The 25,359-nt window shown below is 48.0% G+C and overlaps 1 protein-coding gene across 1 annotated transcript; it reads right to left on the bottom strand.

Moving 5' to 3' along the window:
* Positions 1–2,448: 2,448 nt before the first annotated feature.
* LOC125757792 (uncharacterized) lies at positions 2,449–23,925 on the bottom strand. Its single transcript, XM_049413952.1, has 5 exons — positions 23,613–23,925; positions 21,451–21,585; positions 5,946–6,048; positions 5,207–5,355; positions 2,449–2,553 (listed from the first exon to the last, which is right to left on the bottom strand). Exons 1-5 carry the CDS (start codon positions 23,883–23,885, stop codon positions 2,449–2,451), a joined length of 765 nt encoding a protein of 254 aa, XP_049269909.1. The 5' UTR covers positions 23,886–23,925.
* Positions 23,926–25,359: the final 1,434 nt, after the last annotated feature.

The raw sequence follows: 25,359 nt of genomic DNA, 5'->3' as shown, positions 1-25,359 counted from the left end.
CCCCTCGAAGACGCACAAGTTATGGACGAACCAGATGAAATGCACTGCCGCAGTTCCAGTACGCTCGGCGCTCTTTCGACGTCTGGTTCATCACCCGCTGATGTCTTTGGTTCCTCCATTGCTGACGATCTTACACCGGTCCGGCGCTCCCAGCTTCTGGGCCTATTGGACGAATTTCGCTCTTCTTTCGATGTCGCTCAAACTTCTCTCGGCCGCACTTCCGCCGTTACGCATCGCATCGACACTGGCGCCCAGCCGCCACTGCGGCAACGTCCATATCGCGTGTCTCCCACAGAACGTCGGGTAATTAATGAGCAAGTGGACGATATGCTTCGACGCGACGTTATTCGGCCCTCGGACAGCCCATGGGCGTCTCCCGTTGTTCTCGTTGCGAAGAAGGACGGTTCCGTGCGGTTCTGTGTGGACTACCGACGGCTCAACAAGATCACTCGCAAGGATGTTTATCCGCTGCCGCGAATCGACGACGCAATTGACAGCCTCTCACGAGCACGAGGAGCTCTTCGTCTCCGAGAAGAGACGAAGAGGGCGCCCCACTAGAAGGCGCTGAAGAGGACGGCCCATTACAACGTTCCAATGCTTCTCTACAATATATATATATATATATATATATATATATATATATATATATATATATATATATATATATATATATATATATATATATATATATATATATATATACGGTGGACAGAGTGAGCGGTGACGCCAGCCCCCCACTCGCGAACGAGTTGGTACGCCACTGGTCGAGGGCCAAGTCCCTACTGAAACAACTGGGCAAGAACGGCGCACCCGCACGCTTCGTCGACGCGGCCGCGCACAAGGACGGCAAGAAATACGCAGTCGCAGTCGTAGACCCACTCGGATCGGTAACCAACTGCGCCACTGTCATAACCTCGAAACCAGAAATTGCATAAAAAGTCGCCATAGCCCTCACCCTGATCGACGATTGATGCGGGGAGGTGTACAGTGACTCGAAAACAGCCATCAAGGCGTTTCAAAGAGGTCGCATCGCTAAGCAAGCGGCCCGTATTCTTAATCTTCGTGAGAATAGCGTGTTTCACACCTGCACCATTTACTGGTTCCCCGCACACGTCGGCTCGATCGAGGGAGTTGCCGTCAACCCCAACGAGTCCGCCCACGAAGCGGCGCGCGCGTTAACTGACCGCACCGCTCACCTTACGGGCGACGACTCGACAACCGACTTCGATGGGGCACACATAGATTCTCCAAGCACGTACAACGAGGTCACCAAATATTATTACATGGCCAGAAGAGAATTCCACCTCCTCACACCAAACTCAATAGAGCTCAGGCGACCTCGTTACGATTACTGCAGACACACTCGTATCCGTCACTCGCATACCTTAACGAAATGTACCCGCATAAGTACCCTGATGCTTCCTGCACCGCATGTGGTCAGGAGGTTGCTACTCTAGCTCACATGCTCTTGGAGTGCGGGTCGCTAGGCCCGACCTACAGCAAGCCCAGATGGGAAGCCATGCTGCACAGCCCGAAGCCGCAAGACCAAATCCTGGCCGTCCGATACGCCCGCGACAGGACCCACAGGCTAGACCTGTCGGTCCCCACGTGGGAATAGCCGGGTGGGCGCGGGTGACGCTCCTCCCCACGTCTGTAACGGACCACCCAATAAAGTTGCTCTCTCTCTCTCACTGTCACGGGGTCGTGACATCGACGAAGGTAGCAGTCGGCATGTTCAAAATGAAACTCTTTATTTGGGCGAACTTGTGCCCGGGAAATGAAAATTCAAACTACAGCAATATATGCTGTACACTGATAGCGGCGAACAGAGCGTCGGCCGTTCATAATATGATCCGCGGCAAGGCGCGTCGGCATTTATACATGCGGCATCGAACATCCGAGCCTTATCGCTGGTGGCCGAGTTTGTCCGAGAATAAACTCAGCTGTTCGCGTTTGCGCGCTCAAGACCAACAGATGATTCCAAAACAATCTCGAATGTTCCCAGACATTCTGGCGTGGTTTGCGCAAGGCAGCAGCTATACGTGCAGTGGACCGGTAGCATAAAACATAGAAATGAGTGTGTGTGGCAATATATATATATATATATATATATATATATATATATATATATATATATATATATATATATATGTATATATATATATATATATATATATATATATATATATATATATATATATATATATATATATATATATATATGTATATATATATATATAAATATATATATATGTGTGTGTGTGTGTGTGTGCGTGTGTGTGCGGCGATGAGCGCACTACGCAGACGAACGGCAAATGAGAGTAGTCGCGATGAATGAATGCAAAGACGGGAACAGCGCTACATTTAACGCACTTTTTTATTTTTCCTTTTTCCGGTGCACATCACACGAAGCCCGCTTCATCCGTTGAAATATGGGCATGGCCTCCGTCAGAACCTGGTTCCCGAGAGAGTGCCGTGCGCAGGCGGAGCTTCAAGCGTAGGAAGATTGAGCGTCCGGTTGTAGAGGGCCGTGTTTATGCGTATCCACTTGCGCTGTGGCGTGAAAGGAAGCATGCACTTCTCATTACACATGAGCAGACCTCAAATGGCACCGAAATCATCTCGCGCCTACTGCGCAGCTCCAGTGCGCACGCTGGAAAGCGATGAAAATTTGAAAGATCGCCGTGCATATTTGTGGCATTGAGGGCGTTCTTTTATTGTGTCAGTTTGTATAGGACAACACATATAAAGAGCATGCAAAGAGCATTTGCGTCTCAAACAATTGTAGCAATTTGCGTTCGTTGACCAAAATGCTCCGAAACTTGTGCGTCTGCAAGAGCTGCAATGTATACTACTACTGTGTTGGCTACCGAATAATTATGTCACCGACTACGATACTGCCCACACGTGCGGCGCGCAGACTTCGGTGCACCGTTCGAGTCATTGCAATGCTGAACTGATGCCTTACCGATGAGACTGATCAAACCCCAGAAAAGAAGGCATGGACAGCTTTGCTTTATTAAAAGCGGAGTATCGAACAGTAAAAGATAGGTTTAGGATTTACAAATAGCAAGGAAACTCCAAAATAAGCTTCGGACCATCCAGGGTGCAATGAAAAAGAAAAAAGAAATGACAGGCGTAACTCAAAGACATCATATGAACTACAGGTCAGGACAGGGTGGGTTGGAGGTCGTTGCGAGAGGCCTGCAGTGGACGGACACAAGAAAGGCTGCTGCTGATGATGATGATGATTTGGCGCAGTCCGATTTTGTTCCAGTCTGGCGACATAAAAATTTATGACGGTTCGTGTACCGCCGCTCAAAACGAAACCGGTTTGGCGCAGTAAACTTTCTCTTGTCCTCTGGAGTCACGTTGCACAGTGCCTTGTAGGTATGATGCGTGCGCAAGTTTGTCGACTATTTCTGCTCACTCGTATGACATGGCTGATAGTACATGGACAACGGGACCGAACACGAGCCACATGCATGACACGAATGTATAACATGAGGGACATGACATGCATGCCATGTCGAAATACTTCCCGTGACGTGTAAGACGTAATGACATAATGGTGTGCACGCATGTCATCGCACGGCTTGTCATGACGCACGTGACGTGAGATGCATGCGTGACGTAAACTTTGAACACAATGTGACTTGTGCTTTCTGAAATACGAGCTTAAACACACCCCACCCTCTGTTAAACTACTCGCTCAATAGTACTTAACTCGACCTTAGCTCTAGCACTTCTGTATTGTCTGAGACTCGTATACACGCAGTGTAACGTGAAGAAACTTGAACTAATTCAAGGACATACTGTTCAGTTTGTTTATCCGGTTTTCAACATTCGAATCTCCAGCCGAACTAAGTTTAACTTACAGCATTGTTTTACTTTTTAAGCGATGCTTTTAGAGGCCACAGATTTCGGTGGCGTCGTGCGCAAGGAACCCGGCGCCAGCGAGTGTAAACAAGCGCGGCCCTCGAAGGTGTGCCGGTCATACGCGTATTTGCATGCGCCGTCTTCCAATCATTGAGGCGATCAGCCGTTTCTGTTATGGCGATCTGATTTTTTATCCAACTGACTTGTCATTTCACGTTGCCACATTTCATTGTTGCCAATATATGAAGGCATGGTCGTCATTGTTGCCCGTGGAAACTAAAGTGTTGCGCTGCCACGCACGTGGATGAAGGTCCGATTCCCGACATGGAGGATGGAAACAGTCCGGAGCGAGCACTGCGTAATGCGGTAGAAAAAAGAAAGCAGCACGTCAAGCACGCAGTTTCAAAGCTTCGCTTGCCGCCATTTTTCCGACACGGCAAGGGCTCCTGAAATTTTTTACCTAATGTTGTATTCTATCCAGCCTGCATGAACGTCGTGTCCGCAGTATGTAATAAATCATCAAACAAATAAAAATGAAGCATATTTCATGACATGCCGCGCAATTCCACATGCAGCTTTTGCATACATGATTTACACGCACTGCATGCATTCGGGGGCACGATGCCCGCGCACATGCATCTGCCAAGAGTAAAATACACTGTCTGGCGGGACGAAACAGCACCGAGCATTTTCGGAGAAGCACGAGTGCGCGCGCGAGAGGCGCCTCGAGCCACGTGACCTGGAGGAGAACAACGGCACCGGTACAGGATGGCCAGCAGCAGCATTCTAGTGAAGTTTGGCCGAGGTGTGCCCGTCCACCTCGCCAAGGAATCTTCTGTTTCTTCTCAATCCATCGCATTGATTCCACCCGAAAGCTTTCTGCACCTAACGTTGTTTTGCAGTGCCTCCGCGATCGGCCCACCTTCGACCAAGCGGCGAAATGAAGTGATGACGCCATCGTGTGATGTCGTGTGGTGTGACGTCGTGATAACACCATAGCGTGACGTCATCACCCGATGATTTTTTTAGGGGCGAAGCTCCTAAAGCCGTGGGTCTGTACATGCATGTCTTTCGTGGTACGTGACCGCCTAGTTCTATGAAGTGCACTTGCGAGTCTTACGTCTTTCTTAATGATGTAATGGGCGAACTTTCACGGAAGAGTTACGGTTTTACCGATGATCTCCCCTCTCGAGCTTCGCCCCACTCATCATCATTCATTCCGTGAATATGGCGTGATATTTTTTTTGTATCATCACCCGTGTTGACGCCGACGGTCACTTTTCGCTTTCGATGAGCCATGTAAGGCTTTCGCCCTAAAAAAGAATACCGTGGTCTGGTCATGCAGACTGTTCAGGTCCATGGTAAAATGGGAACGGCCGGCCCACGTTGGCAGCTCTGTGCCGGATAGGTTCCACTCCGGATACTGAAAGGCCCAGTCGGGGTACAAGTACTCCTCGTCACGCAGCGACGGGAAGCCTGCATTCGCGAAAATACGCAGCTTACAAATACGCACATCCCGACCTATAATTAGGTGAACAAAGATGTAAGCGCCGTAAGCTTCGGTCAAAGCCCGCTTATTCAACCCGGCAACATTTTCCGCTATCCTCTGCATGCTCCGCATCTTCGGCAAATACCTGCTCGCTGTGCGCCTCGATGATCGTCGCCGTGTGAATATTGAAGACTCTCAAACACAAATAATTTTCTACATTGTCTTACAATTATACAATAACAATCTCGGCGCAACACTTTAAAAACGTTCCAAATATACCTGTGTGTGTGTGCGCGCCCGTGTCTGCGTCTGTCCGTACAGTCGTGAGCACGCTTAGCACGAACGCTCCGCAACGTGGCCGGAAACGGTTTGATTGACGCCAGCGCCGCGTAGCTTCGGGCTGCGTTGCCGAAATGTTACCGATACATGCCGACATACTATCCAAGCATGCCGATGCATTATCTCGGCAACAGCGCCCAGCACTTCGCGACGGCACCAGTCAAACAAGTCCTTGCCATGCTGCGGAGCGTTCGTGTTAAGCGTGCTGAACTTTATGTGCCTGTGCGTGTAGTCTCACCCGTTTCGTCCAAGTGCGCACAGCGCGGAAACGTGGCCACCTTGGAGACGCTGGCCGATGAGCGCCGGCCGGGCCACGTGTGCACGGAGCGGCCGCACCGCGCCTGCGCAAAATGTACGCCACGTATGCTCCCCATTTCTTTTTACTACATCTACGGCAAGTCAGTTATTTTGCGTGATTGCTTGGCGTCGCCACTCACCTATAGCTTTGCATATTGTTACAGCGTTTTCAAAGAAAAAAAAAGAAAAAAGAAACAAACAATAAAACAACTCATATCTACTGCATGGCTGTACAACGGAAACTATTAAATTTGTCTTGGTGGGGAAAAAAGTCACAGTTTCGCCGTAACGGCGAAGCAATGAATGCGATAGGAATAAATTGGAATGTAACGCGAAGAACGGAAAGCAGCTCGAAATTGCCAGCGCGTCGCTCGAGCCCAAAGGACGCACGAAAAGAACGTACACAGGACGAGCGCGAACTATCATGCGTCACAGCTGGACACTGGAAGCGCACTGCTCAAACATAAAGCAGGACGCACGAAACGAACGAACAGGTACACGCAGGACGAGCGCGAACGAACTGTCCCAGTTGTTACTTATTTCTGTTTGAACAGCGCGCTCCTTTCGCAAACGCGGCCGCTGCAGCGAGCGAAGCGAGCTTCGTACGCTCTGTGACTTCAGCGCGGACATCGCGGGGAAAGCACAAGACATACAACCCCCCGCTCCCCCCCCCCCCTCCCCGCCAGACGCCCCTTCTTTCCTCGAGATAAGCGCACGAAGTTGACCACGCCCTGTAGGTCGAAGAGCAACGGCGTTCGCAGGAACGGGGCGACGATCTTTAAAGCGCGCCATGCGTGCACATCGCGCCATCTATGTGGTAACTAAGAAAGCATGCGGATGTAAGTGGTGTATATAAATAGCTCGCCGTTAGCAGGCCGAAACATGATGCTGTTGGCGGCGTAACCGTCTAGCGCCGCGCGCTGGAAAGCGGGACGTCGCCCGTTCGATTAGGCGCGTCAGAAAGTTTTTCTGAATTATTTTTCTTTGTGGCTTTGATATATATATATATATATAGACATATACATATACGGTGCATGACGGCGGCGACGGCGACGGCAAAAATCAGCCGAGACTGTCCATATGATTGCTATCGCAACAAAATCAGTCAGGTTCCACGCATTGCGGAAATCGAGGTTTTCGATCCACAACAGGTGGAGCAATGCTCAGTTCGTATAGGTAAAACAGCACACACGTAACAAGACACAGCGCTGACTTCAACTAACGGTTTGTTCTTCGGTGAACTTGCTTATTTACTTATTTTATAAACCGTTAGTTGAAGCCAGCACTCTGTCCTATGCCTTGTTACGTTTGTGCTGTTTTACCTACGAAGTGAGCATCACTAACTGGCCTGCAACTAGTGCTATGGGAGCAATGCGTTCGTGTAACGAGAGCTACTGCAGTAACACAAGCAGTAAATATAGTGTGTCGCACAGCCTTTCGGGAGAGCTTGGCGATTCATTCATCTTGACGCAGTCCTTCTGCTGGCAAGCGCTTGTTGTGGCGTGTAAAGCCCCGTGATGATTGTAACGTAGCGACACTCCCCAGCCCCCCTCCCGCGGTGCTTCCCAACGAGATTCTACTTGCGCGCCAGCAGGGCACGCTGTCCACGGCACTCGTTTTCTCCTTGGCTCCCGCGGAAGAGCATCACTATTCGATGAAGGTAAGCAATTTTGGGCCAGTTGCATGCCCCAGTGGTGTAGAAAATTGAGAAAAATGGTGATAACAGCATCTATAATGCTTTAAAGGGGCCCTGCCACACAAATTAAGCGTGTCGTTTTCATCGCTTCTTCAGGTACTGTAGCATGCATTGATATCGTTGCGCAAGTGACAACGCCCAAAATAATTAGCTGTTATAATTTTATTTCTGCGGAGAAACCACTTTGGTTTTGGACTAGAGCGACACACAACGGCAAACTTTCTGATCAGAAGTGACCAACTATGAGACTATGTAACGTTGGAAGGCAGTAACGTTGGAAGTGACATTTACTCACGCGGAAGTGACGACATTGGCCGGGCGTTCTGATTGGTCTGACGCGGCAAGTCGCACGTAATATTCATATAGTCCCGGCTAGGGCAACTATTGTGAGCTAAAAATGATAAAAAGCACTTTTTATACTTCCTCACCTACAAAAGGATTTCTGTTTTTTAAATATGAAATATGAAACAGCTGCAAAACGGCGCTAGCTTCGCTGCTCAACGGCCGACATGAGGAGAGACTTCCGGTATGTCTCTATAAAAGCCGCGCGGTGGTTGGAAGCTGCCACTGACATTAGCGGCAGAGTGAAATGCGAAAGGGAAAGTTTTTTTCTCATGGTCTGCTGGGGCGTTGAAGTTCGAAGACTAATACCTTCGGTTCCCGTGCGCCAATTCTGATAATTCTTTTAGTGTTCATCTCAGTATTCAGCACTATACACACTCCAGCGTTTCAGAATGCAGGCGAAAAAACGTTGCAGGTCCCCTTTAAGGTTATGTTTATGAGCAGGTTGGTTTCTTCTCAAAGCCTTATGAATGGGGCGTTGAGACTTGCACGCATAGGACATAATAGGCCAGTCATATTATTGCTTCGACACACACACACACACACACACACACACACACACACACACACACACACACACACACACACACACACACGCACGCACGCACGCACGCACGCACGCACGCACGCACGCACGCACGCACGCACGCACGCACGCACGCACGCACGCACACACACACACACACACACACACACACACACACACACACACACACACACACACACACACACACACACACACACACACACACACACACACACACACACACACACACACACACACACACACACACACACACACACACACACACACACACAGCCTGATGCAATGCCTTTCCAAGGCGGTCGCTCCACTAAATGAGGTAACCGGGAACAAGAAAAGCATCATAGATGGATTCTGTTCGCGCACAGAGAAGAATGAATTCGTCAGTTAGGCACATAGGCACAGGTTTATCTAACCAATATCAGTATGCAATCTTTTGTTGAGAGTGCGGTTACGTCAATGAGCACGTGACACCGAGAAATAAAGCGCTCTTTTCAAAACCACTGCCCCGATGAGGCAACACAAATGCAATTTCTATGGATCAGCAACTGCCAAATCAAAGGCTGCTAAGAAAACCGAGGTTCCGCTACCAACGAATAAGACAAAGCGGTGAGTAACTCATTGATGTTCACTTTTCGCCTTTCTTGGCCCTTCAATCATGGCGTCATACAGCACAAAGATTAAGTTAAACGACTTTATTTTCAGAAGTAATAGCTCTGCTATTTATCACAATTCGAAAGCCTCCGTAGACATTACAATGATTTCCCAAATCTGCTTTCAACTCTTTTACATCGGAGCTGTAAATGGTACGCCTGCTTGATTTTACGCCGTCCTTCCATGTACACAAAATACTCCTAGCGCCACGTAGAGAGCAGCGGTGTATTTGGAAACATTAAAGCGGAACCCCTGGCGCCCTCATTGGAGTGGCGGAATAAACTATGGCATTGAAAGAATGACCTAGGAATAAAGATATACGTACTAAAATAAATAAATTTTCCTGTCTGGCTGGATTTGAACTCGCACCCCTACCGGTGTCTTAAGCACCAGGATACACACCCATGGTTACAGAAATTGAATATACTTGCGCCGTATGAATTCGTTGTATCCGCTGTGACAAACAAATGTAAAAAGCGAACACTTTCTATGAAGGCTTCGTTGATTTTCTGGTGGTGGAATAAAATAGCCCTGGGCACGACAACATATTATAAAGCAGGCGCGGAGAATTGCGATCATCAGGGAAATTCTGGCTTTGAGAAACAATGAAGCCAACATGCACCTTTTAAGGGCGGCTCAAAATACTGACGAATGCTAGGAAGTAAAAATGCCGCGTCAACACCTCTCGAAAACAGCGTTCTAAGGAAGCTTGCAACTTGCAATAAAACACTACGTTTACGCATCTCTTAGAGAACTCCCAAAAGAGAATTGCGGCCATTAGCTCCGATAGTCACCCACCTTCATGTAGTGGAATGCGTCCAACTTTTTCAATAATTGTTATCCTCCTATAGAACTGTTAGTTAGCGACGTTGATGAAAACATGTACCTTTTCCCTTGATATGAATCAGAGCACACTCGCAGACAGTTCAGCAACCACGGCAGATCAGCCGGCTATATCTCTTCTGAAATCCGGTACAAAGACTCGACCGAACGTTAAATATACAAAATTTAAATAAGTTTGGCTGGAATTTTATTCCAGCGTTCTCAACACAAATGAAAGAAATTTCATCTTCGGTGTTGCTTGCTGTTCACCACCACCGCAACGGCGACGGAGAGAAGTATTTAAAGCCAGTTTTCTTGCGAATACTATAAGCGATTTTTTCTTCCCTAAGATCTCTACGCAAATGTAACAGAACCCTTTTGACATTAATTTTACGTTTCCAAGCTATCCTGACGAGGTTGCGTCAGTAATTAATTGTCTAAAAATAATTAGCGCGGAACTAGACAATCCTAGTCATGTTAAATTAATTTGTAAACCAATATGATTTATTCTTTCTTAAACTGTAATCATCCACAAAACAGGCTCATTTCCTCGAGAACATTGCACAATTAAACCAGTTTTCAAAGGCGATCGCTCATTACATATATATAATTATAAGCCCATTTAGAATGACATCAATGTTCATAAGACCAGAATGACATCTGTGTTCACTACAACGATTGCAGTAGTGTTGTAGTTCTTTTGCGTTCGTTAACGTATATACGTGCGCCATGTGTGCTATAATCGCAAGGTCAGCCCGCACACACACGAAGCGAAGTCGATGGATGGTTTATATAACGACGCTCGCTCACTCTGGCCGTCTCGAAAGAATATGGCACTTGCGCTTTTCCACGCTTTTCCATTTTATTAGAGCGTTGGCGGTCACACGTTATAAGTAATGGCGTTAGCAGCAACACGTTACTTTATTCAGTAACTAAGTAATGTACTCGTTACCATTTCGGAGTCGTAACGGGTAACGTACTTACGTCAACATTTTTCGGTAACATGAGTTATCACGTTACTAGTTATTTTTCATTCCAATTCTCCAAGGAGTTTTACACAAAGCTCCTTCGTCTCATAGGCGCCACTTGCTCAGAGCGCGCCCCGACGTTCTTTTGTCGCAGAGGCAAACTGCTGCCGGCCTGCCAGACGTTCACAATAGCAGTAACACACAGTGCACTGGCGTACCCGGGGGGGGGGGGGGAGGAGGGGGGGCAGGGTTGAGAGTGTTGAAACACCACGAAAATTTTCAATTTCGCGTGTGTTTATACGCACACGTACAAACTAACGCACGAACATACATAAAGTATAGAAGAGCCCCTCCCACCCCCCCCTGTACGCCGAAAAATATTTCTGGCCACGCCCCTGATCCAATGCGCCAGTCGAGAACGTATTCATGAAGTGAGGAAAGCGTTGGACAGTTTTGAAATGCAGCTGTTGCTTAAATCCTAAAAGCATTAGTTACTAAAAGTTGCCCCTGTAGTACTCTAGACCTGTTTATCAATTTTGTTTTCAAAACGAAATTTGCTTCTTTCTATCTTCGACTGTGGGCAAACGTTTCTGGTTATCGAATTTCTGAGCCGATGAGGCTGACCACGCAAACACTCGCAATTTTTTCAATTGTACAGGTTAAAATAGAAAAAAATTGTATACGTGTGCAAAAAGAAATGCCATTTAGGCACTTCTTTTTCGTCACAAAATTTCAGCAGCTCGTTTGGTAGTAGAAGCGACGGTGGTCTAGTGGTTATGGTGCTCGAGCGCTGACTTGAAGGTCGCGGGATCGAATCCTGGCCGCGGTGGCCGAATTTTCGATGCCGGCGGAATTGCTTGAGGCCCGCGTACTTAAATTTAGGTGCGTGCTAAAGAACCCCAGGTGATATAAATTTCCGGGGCCCACTAATACGGTGTCCTTCATAATGATATCGTGGTTTTGGTACCTTAGAACGCAACACTTATTATTAGAAGCCACGGTGTAAGAAAAATAACACCGCCAAAATTAGTTTAAGTTTGTTGAGTTGTGCTTTTTTTTAGGAGAGCGTTGACGATGAAATCTCATTTTGTGTTTAATGTGAAACTGAGAAAAAAAAACATTGTGTGATGTTGCACTCAACGTGACAGCTGTAGGAAGTGCGGAGCAGCGATTCACCTGCCCCTCAGCGACGCTCGCGTTCACAGGCAAGTGCGTGCTGGCGTTCCAAACATACAGCCTGCTCGGCGTCTATAGCGGGAAAGGAAACCCTTCATTTGTGATGCAGTGGCCCCCTTTCCCCTCCTCCTTTCCCTCCTCCTCATCTGCCCGCATAGGTCGACAAAAAAGTTGGAGCTCACTCAGACTCACTCGAGAAATATATTTTGCTCTTAGGGCTCACTCGAAATCAGACTCATAAATTTTTTCTCAACCGGACTCACTCGGACTCAAACTCACCGATATATTACTCACCCGGTACTGCACATGGCTGTACTATGCTTTGCCCTCCCCTCCTCATTTCCCTCCTTCTCACCCTCACCACTGCTCCTCACCCTCACTTTCCTTTCACACCCCTTGCTATACTGTAGTGCACATGACTATGGTATGATGTATCCTCCCTCCTCCTTACCCCGGCTTTCCTTTTCCACCCCCTTACTATAATATACTGTACACGTCTACGATATGCTTTACCCACCCACTCCCCCTTTCCCTCACCCTCACATCTCTCCACTTCACCCTCACTTCCCTTTTCCACCTCTTGCTATACCTTACTATACAAAGCTATATACGCTATGCTCTACCGTGGCCCTTGTCGCTTTCCTCCTCTTCACCCTCATAACACTGCCCCTCACCCTCACTTCCCTTTCCCTGCCCTTGCTATACTATACTACACATGGCTATGCATACTATGCCGGTTGATATGCTTTACCTTCTCCCCTTCTCCCATTTTCCTGAATTCCCTTTCCCGCCTTCTTGCCATTCCATCCTATAGATGACTGTGCTATAGATGGTTTTGCCTGCGTGACACCATACATGGCTATGCTATGCTTTACCCTCTCCCCTCCTCCCTTTCATCCATCTCACCCTCAGTTTCCTTTCCCGCACCCTTATTATATCATACTGTACATGGCCACGCATGGTTGTCTGCGTGACGCCATACATGGTTATGCAATGATTTACTCTCTTCCCTCCTCCTCTTCTTCTTCCTCCCCCTCACATCACTCCTCCTCACCCTCATTTCTCTTTCACGCCTCCTTGCTTATACATGGCTATGCTATACATGGTTTTGCCTGAGTGACGCCAAGCGACATGAGACGGAAGACGACCGCAAACGACAGCCCGGGCCTCTACAGCTCTCCGCAATTAAAATGATTTTACCGTGAGCCGCAGACCTGTTAGCCATCTGAGACATCTTCAGAGGCCACTATAATACTGCCGAGGTCCCGCACATTTGCGCAAAGTATTCTCGGTAAATCATTATTTCACGTAAAACCATAGTTTGGGCTAGAAACTTTATGTTAAATATAAATATATTTCACAGGAAACTCATAAATATATTTCATTAGTTTTATAACATTGTTACTGTGGGCTCCTGCAGCGAAGGCGCCCTTATTCAAATTTCTGAACCCGGAGTAACGGCAGAAGTAACGTGGATGTTACTTTTTCTCGTTAAAGCAATGCGTTACATTTTGTTGTAGGTAAAGTAGAGTGTTAACGTGTTCCCTTTTCGTTAGCGTAACGAGTAACGTACTTAGTTACTTTTTCAGTAACGCCTACAACACTGCATTCCAATACTCCGCTAAAATTACCCGCAACCGCTTTTTGGAAATTTCAAAGCGGCCATGGGCTCCAATACTCCCATTTGAACCGACCGCCTGAATCCCAATTAAAAAGTTAAATAATGTACCTTCTTTAATCGGAATGAAACAGTCGGGAGGGAGTATTGCGCAATGCGATAGAGCGAAAAAAAGAAATGGCAGTACGTCACGCACGCCAACGTCACGCTTCGCTTGCCCTCCTTTTCCCGACACGGGAAGGGCTCCTGAACTTTTTTTTTAAAACGTTGACTGTGCATGGGAGGTCCCAGTTAAGCTTTGACCGTGGGACCTCCTTTTGTGTACGCCGACCTGCAAAGTGTTTTGCCAAATAGAATGTGATTGAAAGTTTTGACTGACAGTTAAATCTCGGAAGTGGAACTGCTTGGAGGATTTCTGCTCAGCCGGGATCTCTCGATTCCATTTCGCAGTTACAGTTCCGTGAAATTGGTAAGCGGAGCAACGGGTTGGTAGCACTGCGCGCGTGGCCTGTAACAGCGCAGCTGTTTAAGCAGGCCGTAAAATCTTTGGTGTCCGGAGAAAACCACAGGTGGCTTTGCGCCACAGGAATTGGGCAGGACCCACTACTGAAGTCAGCAGGTGCGAGCGTTAAACGAAAACTCTGCTCGGTGAAGTGGAGCACGTGAAATACGTGAAAGAGAGAGATATAGAAAGAAAGAGATAGAAATAAAGAGAAAATATAGATAGATAGAGAGAGAAAAAGCGATAGAAAGAAACAGAAAAATAGAGAGAAATAAAGAGAATAATAAAATTGGACCATCTCCCCGAAGGGAACGCTGATGGGATGCGAAGCAGCAGCGTTGTGCACGGGTGGCGTCACGGGTTGAACGGCGCTAACGCGGGTGCTGCGGTGAGCGCTGGAAGATTCGTTTGAAGCGAAACTCGGTGTAGCGTTTACTGGTGTAAACGTTTATTTGAAACGCAGACACGGGAGGCGAGCGGGCGTTGGAGCCGGGAGCTGCGGGCGCTCCGGCGGGTGAGGGAGAGAGTGACGTACGCGCGCACCTGCGAGGGAAGCGTGCGAGGGGAGCGTCACGTCAACGCAAAGCTGCGGCGTGACCTACTTGGCACCGCTCCAACATCTCTGCCGAGGGAAGCGCGTTGCCTCGCGTTTGTGCGGACGGAGGGACAGCGTTACACAGGCTAGTCAAAGAGCTGCTTCGCATCTAAAAGAAACAGACACAAAAAATATGGCTGATCCCTCTGTCACAGGAATCGGCATAACAAAAAAGTCAAACGTGTCTTCAGAGACGTAGTTCAGCGTTTGTTGTGCGCTGTTTCGCCCCAAGGACGAAGGAATGAATGCTATAGCATCAAATTGTAATGCCACCCGAAGAACGGCAAGCAGCTCTAAACTGCAGCGCGCTGCTCAAGCAGAAAGGACGCACGGAACGAACATACACAGGATGAGCGCGAACTGTCACAGTTGTAACTTATTTCTGTGTGAACAGCGCGTTACTTTCTCAAGAGTGGCCGCTGCAGTGAGCGAAGTGACCTTCGTGCTCTCAACGCAAACTTGCGGTGAGAGCACAAGACGTACAAACCACCGCCATCACGAGATAAGAGCGCGCACGAGCGACCACGCCCTGTAGAGGCGCGCGCTCATCAGAACGCATGGGCGACGACCTTCAAAGTGCGAGCTTTGAGCCCTTCGCATCATCTCGCTAGTGATAACGACACCACGCTGATGTACCACCGATCTCCGAGTACTGCCACTGGCAAATGGTGTATAAAAATTACAGAATTTCCCGCTAAAGGGGACCATGATGCGATGCGAAGCCGGAGCACTTGCACGATCGCGTTCCGTTGGGGTTCGTTGGGCATGCTACCGACCTCGCGTGGTGGAACGCGAAGAGGAACGCTACACGCGTCTTGTCTTCCCTCTAGCCTGGCCGTTAATTCTCACAGGGCGAGCGTTGAACGTGGTCGACAGGCGCGTGAGAGGGGGGCAGCGTAGAAGAGGAGAGAGAGGGGGAGGGGACGCGCATGCGCTGGCGCTCATCGCGGCGTTGCGCAGAAGTGAATTTCGGCATGTCTAGCACGCGTTTCAGAGGAAGAGTGGAGAGGGGGAGGGAGAGGGGAGAGGAGGAAAGTGGAGAGGGGTGAGGGAGAACGGAAGTGGAGAGGAGGAGTGGTGATGGGGAGTGGAGAGGAGGTGTGTGAAGAGGGTATGCGCATGCGCAGTAAGGGTGGTCACGCCGCACACCACCATCACCACCACCACCGGTTTGAACTCCGTTATAAGATGCTTCGCATCTAATAGCTCGCCGTCAGCATGGCGAACAACGTGCCGTCTGTGGCCGAATCGTTTCGCTCCGCGCGCTCCGGAGCGAGGGGTCGTAAGCGCGACTCCCGGTTCCGTTTCTAGTCTTTTTCTTTGCCATATATGTTAGTCTCTTTTACAACGTCATATCCGTGAGAGAAATACGTCAGTGGAGCCGTGGTGGACCCCGGCATGAAACACTTTCGTGTTAAATGGAGAGAGAAAAAACCGAGAGCAAGACAGAAAGAGAAAGAAAGACAGAAATAAAGAGAAAGAACTTGGAGGACGCTTGAGCGTCGCCTTCAAGAGTAGGACGCGATAGCGTAATCGGGCCCCGTGCGCACGACCTCCCAATTGCTAGCCTTGCTTCGGTTTTCGGTGCCTGCCTCAACCATGCTGTAAGGAAAGGAATGGCTGTGCGCGTAACATTGGCCGTTTCAAGGTATCCTAGAGTGCCTACTGGAAGAACAGTTGTTGAATGCCCACTGCACCATAATTTCTCCTTTCAGGAACAGCGAAGGACCCACTACGCGTTCGTAGGCAACATGCCAACCACGCAGCTGCTCACTTTGCGGATGCTTTTGCAGGTGATGGTCATTAAATATGTCTGAGCGCTCTGTAATGGGTGGGCTTTTACATTACCCACTCGTTGCGCAATTCACATGTTTTACACCTGGCGTGATTCTACGGTTCTTCCACGCAATATTACATGGGTTAAAGAGACTCCTTTCACTACATGACATTCATATGGTGTTTTAGGGGCGAAACACCTTAGGGTCTAGGCTTGTCAGCGTGTCATGTCGTCGTCAGAGTCCATCATAAACGGGTATGCGCCACAAAAATTGGATATGTCCCACTACTCGCCACCGGTCCATACTATGCTGAGTATGAGCTAAATGTTCGTCGTTACTGCCTAAAACATAATGTTTGACTTAGCGGCAATCCCGGAGGAAATTTAGCAAGGCGCTCAAATTTCTTATCTAAAACCAGAGACACAAACGTGGATCTTTACGGTAAAGTCATCTATTGGAACAGCCCTTCTTAAAACACATCTCCACAGTGATGGTGCGTTACATGCCACCGGTCCACTAAAAATGAAGAAGGTAACAATTAGCCCAACTAATAGCCGACGACGCTAGTGGAGCTGAAACATCCTTCCCTACATGCCGTAGAGAACTGAAACGGGGCATGTAGGGAAGAAGAAGAAGAAGCACCTGCAGGTAACCTGCATTCTGACGCAGTTTTCCAACGATGTTAGTGGAGCTGAAACACCCTTGCCTACATGCTAGGCTTGGCACCACTAGTGCCTCATCAAAGTAATCTCTCTCAAAACAATGTGGCGAATTACCGCGGTCAGGCTCCCCTTCTTCTGTCTCTTCTTTTTCCTTCTCTCATTGCCCATTAGCAGCGATGTTGCAGTGGGAAACACCGGCGCACGCTGCATGCTTCGCCCCTCCCCAGGTTTCACGTTAGTGGCGCTGAAACACTCTTCCCTACATGCTTCGCCCCTCCCTAGTTGCTTTCCGAAGCAGTTTCAAGCAGTGCCGTGCTCTGTGGTAGAATACCTGCTTGCCACGCAGATTGTCTGGGTTCGATTCTCACTCGAACCTAAGATTTTTATTATTTATTAAGACAAGATGATAAATGACAAGATGATTTTTTGCTCACAACCAAGAGCGCCGACACCGAGACCGAAATTTGTGTAAAACGAGCTCCTTAACGCTGTCCCGTTAACAAAGACAGAGAGAGAAAAAGAAAGGGAAGAATGAGAAATAAAGACAGAAATAGCGAGAAAGAAAAATAGATAGATAGAGAGCAAGAAATAGAAAGAAAGAAGTAGAAAGCAACAGGTACAAAAAAACGCATACAAGAAACAGATAGAAAGAGAAAGCAAGAGAAGAAAAAAAGAAAAAAAGACAAACAAGGAAGTCCGCCCAGCTACGCCCTTCCTTCAGGCTTCGCACTATTAGCGCGAAGCTGCCATCATATTATTGCGATAGCAATTATATGGACAGTCTCGGCCGCATATGTATATATATATATATATATATATATATATATATATATATATATATATATATAAAAGCCACAAAGAAAAATAGTTCAGAAAAACTTTCCGACGGGCGGACTCGAACATGCGACCTCTCGCTTGCCAGCGCGCGGCGATAGACGTTAGACCACGAACAGCAACCTCTTTCAGCCTTCTAACGGCGAGCTATTTATATACACCATTTACTTCAGCATGCTTTCTTAGTGACCACATAGATGGCGTGACGTGAGCGCGTGTCGCGCTTTAAACATCGTCGTCCCGCTCCTGCGAACGCCATTGCTGTTCGCTCTACAGGGCGTGTTAGCCTTCGTGCGCTCATCTCGAGGAAAGAAGGGGCGGCCTCTGGGGTGGAGCGGGGGGTACGAAGTTTACTGCGCTCGCTGCAGCGGCCGCGTCTGCGATATGAGCGCGCTGTTCAAACAAAAATAAGTAACAACTGTGACAATTAGTTAGCGCTCGTCTTGTGTGTACCTGTTCGTTCGTTTAGTGCGTCCTGCTTTATGTTTGAGCACTGCGCTTCAAGTGTCGAACTGTGGCGCATTAGTTCGCGCTCGTCCTGTGTGCGTTCTCTTCGTGCGTCCTTTGGGCTCGAGCATGGAGGAAGGAATACTAAGGAGAGGCCCTGACGTCACATTCGTGAAGCCTCCACATCGCAAACACCCGCATCGCCTCCTAGCGAAGGCGCAGCGAAACATTTCGCGATTTCCGTCGCGACGTTTGCAAGCGCATGCGCGCATCGCGAAACTTTGCAGCCTTTTTTGTTTGTTTGTTTTTCGCCGTGTAGCGGCGTATTCGGTTCACACTTGCTGTTCTTTGTGTGTGTTCTTTTGGAAAGCTACGCAATGCCCACGCGTGCACTGCGGACAGTACCGGGTGTCACTTTTCATGTGTACGTACACGTTCGCTTCATTACTGATCACTAAGGCATGGTATTTGCGTGCGAAGCTCTCGGATGTGCGCTCTGTTGCTTGTTACTCATTCTGTGAACCCGGAACACACGTGAAATTTTGTTTTTGGCGTCTGACGCACCGTACATACCATGCGCTGAAGGCATCGTACGTTTTAGAGGCTGCGTCGTTCAAACAAAAGGGCAATAAACTTTTGTTGTTGTTATCGGACTACGTGACGTATATATTGTGCGGTGTGCGCTCGCTGCGTGCTTGTGTTGTATGCGCACTGGAATTACAAACTTTACATGCACCATCGCGTATACAATACACCGCGGTGTCCTCTTTTCGACGTCAAGTTACGTCAACTGTAGGTTGGCGCTGCGCCGAATAGCTACTACGCTTACTCCATATACACGTGCAAAGAACCGCTAATCGGGCAATGAATCTGGAAATCGGGCTACGAGAAAGTAAAAGAAAGGACTAACGTCCAGCAGAACGCGTAAGTCACTGCTAGGTGAGTCCGAATACGATAAGGCAGGGGCTGAATGTTTTTGATTACGGCACGTACCGGTACTTTCTGTACTGTTGCACAAAAGCGCTCCACGAAGAATTTCAGCACGCAGCGCTCGGGCCTGCCACGCATGAACAGCCTGGTAAACATCTACTTGCAACATTTTACTGCGTGCGAACCACACAATACGCGCTAAGTTTACGCCGGGACTACAGATTCGAACAGAAGCGAACCACCGCGGAGAGCACGCCGCGGGGCGTCTGCTGTTTTGTTTGCCCCATACCGGTTTGTTTGCCCCATAAATTTGACGTCACTTCCGCCACACTTTTCGCAATGCATTGGGATACGATAGGGCCTCTCCTTAGTTTTTCCTTCCTCCATGGGCTCGAGCGACGCGCTGGCAATTTCGAGCTGCTTTCCCTTCTTCGCGTTACATTCCAATTTATTGCTATCGCATTCATTGCTTCGCCGTTGCGGCGAAACTGTGACTTTTTATTTATGTATTTATTTAGTTAGTTAGTTATGCATTTATTAACGCGATAGCGTTAAAGAGCTCGTTTCGCAGAAATCCCGGTGTCAGTGTCGGCGTCCTTGGTTGTGAGCGAAAAATTATCATCTTGTCCGTGACCAAAAAAATCGAGATAGATGCAAATAAAATAAACAATAAAAATCTTAGGCTCGAGTGAGAATCGAACCCAGGTCGTCTGCGTGGCAAGGAGGTGTTCTACCACACAGCCACAATATTGCTCGAAACTGCTTCGGAAAGAAACACTACATGAATGTCATGTAATGAAAGGAGTCTCCTTAAAGGGACACTTAAGAGCAAAAACGATTTTTCTCGCATTAGTAAAGTAGTCTTCCACGATACCAAAAACACCACGCTTGCTGCGAGAAGACGCTTAATAAGCGAGAAAACGCGCAAAAAGAAAGTACAGGTGGCGACGCTACCTTGGAATTCCCGCACCATTTGCCGTGACGTCACATATTTTTGATGGCGCCTGCTTGGCCCTACGTAGTTCCTAATCGGTTAAATCGAAGTACATTGTCCTCTGAGGGGGCCAGAGACTTGACATAACGAGTTTGTGCAAATTTCGTCGAGCCAGTGGCGCCAAAATACGTTAAATGCTCTTTGAAACCTTTTACGTCATGAATTACAAAGTTCGGCGCGAAATTTAAAAATGACACTTTGAACTTGGTTTTCTACTTTAATAATAACCTATGGTGGTGAAATAAACTACACAAGAGTTCTCCGAGCACACTTTATCAATCTAAACCAATTCATTGTTTCTCTTTAGTGTCCCTTTAACGCATGCAAAATTGCGTGGCAGAAGCGTAGAATCGTGCCAGGCGTCAAAACTTGCGCAACGAGTGGGCGGTTAAAAGCTGCCCACACGTTACAAAGTGTGCAGCTGCGAGCGTGGCACCTTACGGCCGCGTAATGGGCACATGGCCAATTTTCAAACAGAAGAATAGTTTGGCACTTAATTACTCTACTTGAAGTAGGCATTCCAGGATACTTTGAAACGGCCAATGTTACGCGCACAGTCGTTCGTTTCCTTACAGCACGGCTGATAAGAAAGAAAGAAGGGAGCCCTAAATAAGGGAGAAAAACGGGCATTGCAAGGCTATTCCATTGTGTCAAAAGTCATTCTATTGAATAAATGAAGCGCATATTTGCTTTTTAGCAATGAAAGACGCAGCAAACTTTCAATGATACAAAAAGAAAAGCAGAACGAATGCACGAGCAACACTGTTCTAACTGTAACCGTCGCTCAGACAGAGAGAGTGAAACTTGCATGGTTCCCTGCGTTATTCAGTAATTGTTCTTAAAAAAAGAAAAAAAAAGAGACTAAATTGCAACAATATGCAGACCTTCGGCTCCTCGATCATGTTGCGGAGCTCTGCCTGGCGCCTGGACTCTCTCTCGAGGCTGTCGACGAACTGCGACGCGGAGCGCATCGCGAACGGCGTCGCGGCTACGGCCGACTCGCGGGCCAGGAATATTGCCTGTGGAGACGCACGTAAAACACGTCAGTCGTCGACCAGTGCCTGTATTCAAATGCGAAGCATATTGCAACATGACAACTGCGGGGATACCAAGGCTTTTCTTAATACATTCCGCGACTGCGAACAAAGAGTGTCGTTGCTGTTATCTCTGTTTCTCCGCGTGTTGCAAAAAGCAGAGTAAATTCACCAGAGACCCTCATAAATGTGCGCAACTTGTGAGGACGTCAGACCTTGTTCACCACTACGTGTTCTTTGCTGTCGCTACTACGCAGCTCTTGCGAACAAAACTTCTTCATTGTTCGATATTCCCTCGATGTCATTCGCCCCGTGCACACCCCATCGTGGACATTTTTACTGCGATGACGTCACGTTCTTTTTGTGCACCGAGTTACTTGGAATTCTACGAGCCATTTCTTGATACAGCTCCATTTTGTTACTTTCCGTCAACCGTTAAATAATTACACGAAAGGCTATCGGAAAGGGGTCGCCAGCTAATCGAGTCAACGTTAGTTATTTTTACTCGTTTATTCTGAAAGCATTTTCAGTCTGTGCATGCAGAGCAATGTGACCGTGCGAAAGCTATATTTCGCTGCAATTGTTTAGAAGCTGCCAGACATTTATGAGTAGTTGTGACAAAGACTATCCTTCATAAATGACCGCAGCTCGTTTTTGAACTCTCGTTATAACTGCCTACATTGGCTTGGTTACATACCTGCCGCAATCACTCGGAATCGTTAAACAATATGTCGCTGTCACCGAGGCAGGAAAGAAAATTTAGCGAAACAGAATGCTTGCTTTTGCAAGTGCATGGATAGCCGAGCGAATAATTATTTTCTCTGATAAATGCGTCATACTTACGAACACTGAGCGCGCTGACACCGTTCAGTATGCAATGTTTATAGAAAATTTAATGACATATTCCACTTCACCAGTGGTATTCATTAGAATAGAAAGTGCACATAACAGCGTGGCTCAAGCCCTCCGCTTGTGCAGAACAGCGGAGAGATCTAGACAAGGGTTGATTACTCTCACGTGCTAGTATAGGCGGTTTCGCCAGCGCTTGCCGTTCTCTGGCAACATTGTGCGTTCACCGGAAACGCACCCTAGAAAACTTCCTGTTTACCTTGTTTCAGCGTGGTTTTAGCCTGCGTTGCTGGCCGCGGCTGTTTGTTTCGATGTTTTCTGCTGATGGAATTATTCAGATGAAGCGCTCGCGATTCGGGCACTGCTCTGTAGTGCCAAGATGCAGTCAGCGATCTGGAGGTAATTTGCTCTCGCAAGTCAAAACGTTATGTTTCCCGAGAGATCAAGGCCGAAAGAGCGCCTGGATTGCAGCGATGAGGCGAGAAAACTGGATTCCCACAAAAAGCGCGTAAATTTGTTCTGCCCACTTCATCAAAGGCAAGTAAAGTTCAAAGCATGATGGGATGCGAAGCAGCAGCAGTGCGCACGGCGTTGACCCGGTTAAAACGGGCGTCGACGCGGGTGCTGGAAGAACGGTTTGAAGCGAAACTCGGTGTAGCGTTTACTCGAGTAAACGTTTGTTTGAAACGCAAAGACACGGGGGGCGGGTTGGGTTTCGTGTAAGTTTCATTAAAGCGTTTGGCAAGACTTTGTCGTCGTTGTTTCCTCAGAGCCGAGACACGGGCGCTGGACCGGAGCAGGCGTGCGTTTCGCCTTGACTACCACGGGTGAAGCGAGAGAGAAGTGACACGTTCAGAGCTGTTGCGAGCGGGCGGAGCAGCCGGCAGCTGCGGGTGCTACGGCGAGCATGCTACGGGTGAGGGAGAGAGTGACGTGAGCGCGCACCTGCGAGGGAAGCGTGCGAGGGGAGCGTGAGGTCAACGCAAAGCTGTGGCGTGACCTACTTGGTAACGCTCCAACACCTACGGCGAGGGGAACACGTTGCGGCGCGTTCGTACGGACGCACGTAACGTACGGCGTTACACACGTGAGTCACAGAGCTGCTTCGCATCTAAAAAACTCGATACGTCGCTTGACTGAGGACAGGAACACACAGTGCGTGCCTTCTCATCGCCGTTGTTCCATACGTCATCCAGGAAGAGAATGAGGCAGCGGACCACTGTGGCGAGCGCTGCGTGCTCCCTGTCCTCCGGGTACTCGACGAAGTGGGCGCCGGGCCGCCACAGCATCGAGGGCCCCACGAAGTGGCCCGCCAGCGCCGGGGTGGTGTGACTGCGCGGCACGGCACGGCACACCTTGCGCAACACCAAGAGCCAGTGACGCAGAAGCTCCTGGTGACAGGCCGCAAGGCACTTGCATGTCCTGGCCGCACACATCGCTGACCATTAAACACAAGCATGTCAGCGGGACTTATATGAAGGTATCTTTTGCATTTGCTCCATCGCGAATTCGTGGAAATGATTTAAAAGATCTAACTTCCCCTTATGACTAGGGGTGTGCGAATAGTGAACTTTGGAACCGAATCGAATACGAATCGAATAGGGATAATACCGAACCAAATACGAATACTAATCGAATACTCTTCGAATAGTTTTCAGATAGTAAGACAAGCATTTTCAAAACAGTCTTAGAACACAAGAAAGGGAAAATAGACAACCGCCCGTTTGTAGCAAGAAGCCACAAGGAAATCCATACGGATTTCTCAGAAAGAAAGCTTCTTAGGCCAGGCGAAAGGGTTCTGAACCCTTCCGCCACCTTGAGGGATTTCACAGAACTACTTTGGAATAATAAGTCTTAGAACTCCACAACATTTCATTTCAACCAAATGTTGACATATTTCCACCAAAGAACATTACACTTACTTTTAACCGACTCAAAGCCCACAACCATGAAAGCAGGTAAGCTCGTATACTGCAACGACCAGGGCCTACGATGTATTTTTTTACCTGTACGTTGAAACACAGCGGTGACCGTACAGTAATCAAGGTGGTACTTGATCGCCTGCTTTTTAACAGAATTGAGACATCACGACTAAACAAGTTTCAAGCGAACACAACGAATACAGCTAAAGGAAACGGGCAAACCTGTCATTACAACTTGTGCCTCGGCCCCGAAAGAATGCAAACAGTGTTGAGAGCTGAAGAGCAGTTTGAGCAAACAAAACACTTGCGTCTTTTATTAATGAAGCTGAGTGCAGTCGTAGTCGCCACCTTCAGTTAATAATAGATGAATGCAGGAGTTGGTTAATGCAACGCAGCTTCAGCACAGTGAAAACTGAGTAAGAGTGGAGCTTTGAGAAAAATCGCCTTCATCTGGTAATAAATATAGCGTGGGTAGACCCGTAAAAGCTTGAGCTGCATGCACATTGGTAATTTAGTGATTAAAAGAACAAACATTACCTTTAGCTGCTCCAAAGTTTAGTTCTTTTTGGGTTCTCCTGTCGCTACTGATTATTCGAAAACTATTCTAAAAATATTCGGCATTTCGAATATGTACTATTCGCTTCGAGTACCGAATCGAATAGAATGCTACTCGATTCGTTATTCAAAATTTTCGAATATTCGCACACCCCTACTTATCACTGTTTTCGAATAAAGCATATTCCATCTTCAGAGATAAAGATTTGTCTGGGCCCGAGCTACAGTCTGTTGAACGTCACCCGGGAACTTGCCCCTTCCCACCTCTAGCGCGGCAGGGGAAGTGGTGAACGTTAGAAGCCTTTAGTTTACGGCACCCCAAGCGTTCCACCTGAGAACCGGCTGGCAAACAGAAAAGCACAACAGGTTAGGGGCCTGTGGTGCTGCAACCTCCTGTACTAAAACGATCGGTCAGACATCTGCCAAGATAACC

The sequence above is a fragment of the Rhipicephalus sanguineus genome, chromosome 3 (assembly GCF_013339695.2).
Source record: "Rhipicephalus sanguineus isolate Rsan-2018 chromosome 3, BIME_Rsan_1.4, whole genome shotgun sequence".
Lineage (NCBI taxonomy): Eukaryota > Metazoa > Arthropoda > Arachnida > Ixodida > Ixodidae > Rhipicephalus > Rhipicephalus sanguineus.
Note: the sequence above shows the minus strand (reverse complement) of the source record. Positions and strands in the feature narration are given on the sequence as shown.